At 46.1% G+C, this 7,244-nt stretch overlaps 1 protein-coding gene across 5 annotated transcripts in view; it reads right to left on the bottom strand.

Moving 5' to 3' along the window:
* Positions 1-653: 653 nt before the first annotated feature.
* Pinx1 (PIN2/TERF1 interacting, telomerase inhibitor 1) overlaps positions 654-7,244 on the bottom strand; it is a 59,586-nt gene continuing 52,995 nt past the window's right edge. For 2 of the 5 annotated variants that reach the window (XM_006519595.4, XM_030248045.1), the window contains one exon: positions 654-1,419. In XM_006519595.4, coding sequence (XP_006519658.1) covers positions 892-1,419 — 528 coding nt within the window. In that variant the 3' untranslated portion in view covers positions 654-891. The remainder of the gene's footprint in view (positions 1,420-7,244) is intronic. The other 3 variants (XR_003950903.1, XR_383213.4, NM_028228.3) reach the window with 2 other exon arrangements.

The raw sequence follows: 7,244 nt of genomic DNA, 5'->3' as shown, positions 1-7,244 counted from the left end.
ATAAGGCAATAGCACCTGGCTTAAGCATAGCTTGCTGGTGCCTTAGATACCCATAAATATCTATACTTGCAAGAGCTTCCTTATGGGCAGTCGTAATGCAGAGCCTGCCTTTAAGAGGACATCAGTTTCATGCCCTAGTTTTCTTCATCCATCCAACTTTCTGTAGACTTAATGATTATTATACACAAACAAGCCCATTCCAGGGGATTCAGCCAAGGAATATGAGACAGAAATAAGTCTGGCTCTACACTTATGAACCTCTGGTGACCTATAAGAGCTAGGGACTCACTGTCCCCAGTTGATGCTGTCATCAAAGGAGGCCTGGGATCCCTAGTGGCCAGCAGACAGCAGAAGAAACAGCCACCCACCAACACTGAAGCACAGCACAGCAAAACACTCACTGGGGAATGCAGTCATGTAATTCCCACTTGGCAGAAATGTATGGCTGGCTGCAGAACAAAAGGAACCATCTGCATCCAAGTCACTGCCTCTTAATCCCTTAATTAGACTAAGTCCTTCAGAAGGAAGCAGCAGTCAGTTACTGAAGGAAACCAGAGAGAGTGTGTGTGTGTGTGTGTGTGTATGTGTGCACGCACGCACACACACACACACCTGTATTAGTATGGATATGAATGAACACTCATGTGAAAGGCTCAGCACTTAAAAAAGAATCTATTTGTTTATTAAAAGTTATTTTATTTATTGAAAGACATGATCTGGAACATTCAAATCAGTTCTCCTAGGAAGGTGACCTGGGGGAAATGTGGAAATGTGGTGCGTAGAAGCAGCAACCTGTGGGCATGTTAAAAGATGCTGAGCCACCTGGGCTTCGCCGTGCTCTCACTTCAGGCCCTGCAGTGTGCTGACAGTTGAGTGGTTGGAGGCCACAAGTTATCTGGAAACTTTCTTCTTCTTCTTTTTCACCGGTGCTCTGTCTAGTGTGGCGTCTATTTCTACTCCTTCTGGCCTTTGCAGCTTTTTCTTTGCTTTCCTCTTCTTGGGCTTTGGGACATCATCCTGGATGTCTGGTGTTTGTACACAATCTTCTGCAGCTTCGACAGAGGCATCGGAACACTCGTCCTCACTGGGGCCTCCAGGCTGCAGCTCTGCTCGGTCTCTCTTCTTGGCCACAGGGCCCCTCTCTGCTTCCACACGCTTTTTCTTTTTATGCCTCTTGGCCTTGTGTTGGGGAGAGTTCTCTACATCTGTGTCTGCTGCCTCTTTGTTTTTTTTCTTTCCCTTTTTCCTTTCAACAGGGGTCTCTGAAAGGTCAGACCCTGGAGCTGAGGCTTGTGGCTTGTTCTTTAATTGGGCCATTCTCTTGGCAAAATATTCCTGGATGGTGAAGGCACTAGTGGTGGTCGTGGTTGTGGTCAGGGAGGTGTTCACCTCATCCGCAGAGGAGTTGCTGCAGCCATCCTGGGGACAAGAGTGAAAAGTGATTAGCAACACTCATTCATCCCATGAAGTAGCCAGGAGGAGCCACCCGAGCCCGCTCATGAGGGACTTGAGTTGCAAAACCTACACTCAAGAGAACCATGTACAGAGAACCATATAGGGAGAAGGCCGGACAGACCTCATCTGGCAAGTGGCTTCACAGACTTTGGAAGAAACCTTACCCTAGAAACAACAGCGTAAATGAGGATGAATCCCAGACACCAGGGACATGCATGTTCCAGAGCTCCGTGATTCTGCTGGTCCTTCTGTGCTGACCTAGAAACTCGGACATCGTGCGTCCGAGCACACGTGGCCCGGCATGCTCTGCTGCTGTCGCTCTCAACTACAAGGCCGCACACATTAGATTCTATGTTTTCTTGACATAGTAGCCCTCAAAAACTTCAATGGAACTAAAATTACATCTCTGTTTGAAATTCTAGCAGAATCAACATTCTACTGAATGACAACTGGGTTTTGAGTAGCCACTGCAGCTCAGAGTTCCATCAACTCCAGTACAGATCAAACCAACACTGGCTGTACATTTCCCAGCTCATGGCTCAAAAAACAAAAAAACAAAAACCAAAAAACCATGCAGTCAATTTCGAGATTAAAATAAAATGCAGAACAAGTGAGATAAATGGGGAGAAATGTAAATACTCTCAAGGGTGGCTAGGAAGTCATCTCAGTTGTCACACAAGCATGAAGACCTTAGTTCAGTCCCCAGGGCCACTTTAAAGAGCCAGGCAGATCCAATTGAGGGCATCTGTAATTCCAGATGGAGGAGTCGTAACAGGCCAATCATTCAGTCAGGGAGCTCCAAGTTCAAGGAGAGATCCTGCTTCAAAAAGTGACTGTGGAGAGCTACTGAGAAAGACAGGCAACACTGACCTGCTAGTCTCCTTAGAGACCAGTGGTTCTCAACCTTCCTAATGCTTCCACCCTTAACACAGTTCCTTATGTTGTAATAAAACTATTTTATTGCTACTTCATAATTGCAAATTTTCCACTGCTATGAATTGTAATATAAATATCTGTATTTTCTGAAGGTCTTAGGCAACACCTGTCATTGGACCCCCCCTCCCTCCAAGGAAATGTGACCTACAACAGACTGATACTGAAGGAATCCAGAGAGTGCCTGTGCACATGCTCACACACACAGACACACAAAACCTCTGTCAGTCAGCAAATGTTGCTGGTATCTCATCAGGCTATTTTGAAAGAAATAGAAATTAGCAGCCTTAGGACTCCAAAACCAGGCCACTCAGTCCTTTTGTTCCTCAAATGTTGAGTGAGGACTGGAATTCTGCATGACAGATTGAAATACCTTCTTAAGGCTCTCAGTACTTGCCAATGCCAGACTGATGGACAAGAAAGATCTTGCCTCCCATGTAAGGGCACACACCCATAGCCATGCATAGACACGGGCACTGGGAAGGTGGCCCAATAATGTAACAGAGGTCTCATTGATGGCTGTGTGCCAGGTCTGAGGTTGGGCCTTGTGTTCAGCTCATATAACCCTGGCTCCTTGTTCTTTCACTTATTACCTTCAGAATTCCAGTTCTCAATCGGTTAATAGCAGGAACTGGCTGCTGGTGTTAATCACCCTTAGCTATTAGGAAACAGACCATTTCTGAGTCACTTACTCAATCTCCTGGGTCTCTAATCCCAGGAAGCATGGGCCTAAGCAATTCCTCTGATGGGGAGGTGCTGAGGACTCAGGCTCAGCACTCAGCTCAGCAGGGGAGGAGGCATGGCTGAGTACCAGCACTCACCCTCTCAGCCTGGAGAGTGGACAGAGCCCCTGCGGGGAGAGCTGTCCAGCAGGAGAGGCTCCCTCCCTCATCATTGGAAAGCTAACTCTTGGTGAGGCTTTTATTTCTAGTAGTTGGCAATCTGATTCCCGAGGGAGCAGTGCTCATGACTCCCTTCTACACACTGACAACTGGAAACCAGTTTCGCTATAGAGTATAACCCTGGCTCTGTAAAACATAACAACATATATACCTTTATAAGAAAATGAATATTCTCAAAGCTGGTCTAACTTCAAAGCAAACAGTTACCTTTTGAAAAAGCATTTAGAAACATTTCCATTAAATATAAGATACAACCTCAAAAAAATCCAATCATACTTAAAATTTTCTACTCTGTACATGTTGACAATGTCTTAGGTTCACAGTGGTGTTTTAGAAACTAATATAATAACCTGATACTTTTGGGTTTTATATAAAATACCACAATAGGAGGAATGACTAATCATTTTGCCAAACATTTCAGTTAAGTTCAAGGGCTCAGGACATCTATCTCTCTTAAAAAGGCCTGTTGGGGTCTCAGCTACTAATCCAATAGGGAGGTGAAGATGAGCTCCCTGGTCCCTCTGTGTGCTGGCAGCTGCTCTGTGCAGTGCTGGGGACCAGAACAGAACCAGGAAGTTCATAGCAAACTTACTCTGACCACCAGATCAAGCCAGGGCAACAGGAAGGTCAGCTTAGTGCATCCACAGAACAAAACAAACGGGTCCACCACCTCAGAGATGCACTCCTCATGATATTCTGTTGTCAGAGGGCTGCAAGAGTCACCCACACACCAGGCCTTGGAGGGAATGGTACTATGCAGACACTCACAAATCTGTTTTAAACTCGGTGAAAAATAATCTCGAGGTTTTGTCTTCTATGAACAGGCTAGAAGGTGGGAGCCTAGATTCCCATGGTTACTTCTGAGGTTCCCTTTGAGGAGCGACAGCTTGGAAGTCTGTACCAATCCTTTGTACCCCTGAAGTTGGGGCAGGCTGTGGTGGGAAAGTATGGTTTCTGGAAGTGTGGTCAGTACTCTTGAGTTGCAATGCAAGATTCCCATGGTCCCACTCTAACAACCTGAGTTTTACCAGCAGTAAAGACAAATGCAGGGAGATATGTAGGCTTTCTCCTGGGCCCAGGGAAGGAAAAGGTGGGAGAGCTTTCTGCGTGGCCCCAGGCCTCCCTACGTGGCTGTGGTTGAGCTTCTGGCATGGGCACATGTCATATGTAACTATTATGGCAGTTTTCTAAAGAAAGAGCTCAGGGGTGAGGGGATGGCCACAGAATTAACACTGTCTCTCCATTGTCCCATCTTCTGTTTCATTTACTATTAGGAAGAAATGCTTGCAGAGGCACGTGCAGAAGCCTGACGTTTTCTATCCATTTCTGAAGTGGCTCTTGCTTTTGAGCTAGTGCAAGAAGCAGGTTCCTGGTTAACCTGGATATTCAGAGCCTCTGGTTTCCTCACTTTGGTTAGAGGTGCTGAGTACAGTGTGTGTTTAAAAACCCTAATGGCAGGTTTCCTCCAAAGAAAACTAGGGCCTCACTTCTACCCAATCAACAATATACTGTGGGTCAGAATGGACCACTCAGGGAGGCCTGCTCCTCACTTTATTGAGTTGAAAATTTAAGGAAAAAGAATTCTATGAGATAGTTACACTGAGACATACAAGAGAAAATTGTAGCCAAAGTGCCCATACCCAGCTGGACTGAAGAGGGCAGCCACCATCAGTGTGCCAGGCACTTAGCATGGCTCCAGGAGTGGCTCATGACACGACAAGAACAACCTCTGTCCATTACAAGGGCCTAAGAGAGACTTGGGGCACAGGCACCTTATCTACAGGCACGGAAGGAGCAGGTCCTGATGCCGTGCTATGTGGTGCAGAGCCCTTGCTCCCCACCATGGTGTACTGACTTCTAACCTGCATAAGACTCATGTAAGGTGTTAGCCTTTCTCTTCTGAAGATCCTGATGCCAAAGTGTACCTACTGTTGTATAACCTACAGACAAGGCTTCAAGCTCAGCTCTGAGGGCAGATTAGCTGAAGCAGGAGCTTACTATAGAAAAACAAACAAACAAACACTCCTCTTTAAGATCAGGAAAACCAGATTATCAAGCTTACAGTTCACAAATATAATAATTTTTAAAAATGCCCCGAAGCCAGGCTTAAGAGGTTTGTAATTTGACAAATTAATATGTAAATTTCCTTTATAGAAGCTCTTTATGTTTTTTCCCCCTTTATACTGGGTCTTGCTCAGGCTGGCTTCAAAGTTACTATGTAGGCTTGGCTGGCCTTTAACTCACACCTGCCCTTTAGAAATCCAATCCTCTCTTGGGCATCTGCATGGCTGCCTATTCTGTGTTAGCATGCTTGTACTCTTTGACTTGGTTTCCTCATCAGCAATGGGCAAAGTCAAGTACTTGGAGGGTGCACAGTGTGAGGACCTCAATGACATCAATCAAAGAAAGGACAGTGATGTAAAAAGAGATAACTCTAACAGGATCTACGGTGGGAACTGCCTGTTGCCACTGTCTGCAGTCTGGAGCTGCAAAGCACATGGACCAGTTTGTTCTGTCATTCCTATCTGAAGGCCTGGTGGCTAGGGAGCCTCTGCAGAAGCCCTACTAGGCTATAGAGAACTCTGCTCATGCACCACTTAGACATGTACACTGAGATGGATTGCCAGGAAAATGCCCCAAAGAGGTTTCCTCTTAGTACTCTCAAAACAGTCAGCTTGTTAGGGGGCAGGGAAAGCAAGCAGTTGAGAGAGGACTTAGGGAGGTGTTTGGAGGTGGTGCCCTGGACAAATGTTAGATATGTGTCAGAGGCAAACCTTTCAGCTCACCTTAGTGACAGGAGGCCAGCAGCTTTTGAACGAGGTAAGGCACAACATTATCTCCAGTGAGCTCTGCTCAGAAGACAGACTCCCAAAACTCAAGGGTAACAGACACTCAAGGGTAAGAGGTTAGTAGTTCATTGCTGTTGCCCATGATAAGCCAACTCCTGCTTCCACAACAGCCGGTCTGTCACCAACTTGTGCTGGATTAGTCTGTGGAAAGTTAAAGAGGCTTGGCAAGGGAGCAGTGTATAAAATCAGAACACTCTGTACGTTTTCCAGACTCTTCAACACAACAGTCTGACAAGCCCAAATGAGGTTGTAGTAGATCACTGCAAGGCAGAGACCGCATCTGCTCACTGCAGGCAGAGATAAGCAGGTATGAAGTGACTCTGTGACCGACCAGGACAAAGACAAGGCCACACTGCATGTCACATAGGCTTCACACCTTCCAACAGAAGGGGCAGAATGGACTGATTGAGTTACCTGCTCCAAAGCATAGATGGTCTCTGCACTACAGAACTTAGAACTTCCCTCTAGATCCCTCACAATTATGTGTATCACTTCAGCGATGGGACCTAGAATCTGCACAGAAACCAATGTCCACAAGCACCTCTGAAGGATTATCTAGATTGGGTTAATTGAGGTGGGAAGAGCCACTTTAAATATGGATAGTACCATTCTTCGCACTGGGGTCTCCTTGATAAGAAGGAGAAATTCCATTTCCTGATGTGGGGGCAGCGTGACCAGCCAGTTCCTGTTCTACCACGCATCTTCGCTGCTACACGGACTGCATCCGGTAGAGAATAAACCTTCCCTTAAGCTGCTCATTTTTTTCTGGTATTTATCCAAGCAATGAAACACAACTATAGCAACTTCTCTGAAGATCCAGTGCAAGCCTCAGGCTGACCTTGCAGGGCTGTCCCCTTGGTTACTACCCACACCAGCAACTAGCTGCTTTTATTTTCCATTTTTGATTACTTACTTGTTGATTGCAGAGGCCATTTTTATTCTACTTGTATTCTGCATACTCTCTAATGAGAAAGGCATGGACAGTGTTCAACAAATGCATCGGATAAAAATGTACTGCCGAGAGATAGAGAAGAGCTCCTACCACTACCCACCCACCTGTCAGGCAGGCTGGCACCGCAAGGGGCATGAGAGTGCAGGAAGGCAA

This window comes from Mus musculus, chromosome 14 (genome assembly GCF_000001635.26).
Source record: "Mus musculus strain C57BL/6J chromosome 14, GRCm38.p6 C57BL/6J".
In the NCBI taxonomy this organism is placed as follows: Eukaryota; Metazoa; Chordata; class Mammalia; order Rodentia; family Muridae; genus Mus; species Mus musculus.
The sequence above is the reverse complement of the archived record's forward strand: the minus strand, read 5'-3'. Positions and strand labels throughout refer to the sequence as shown.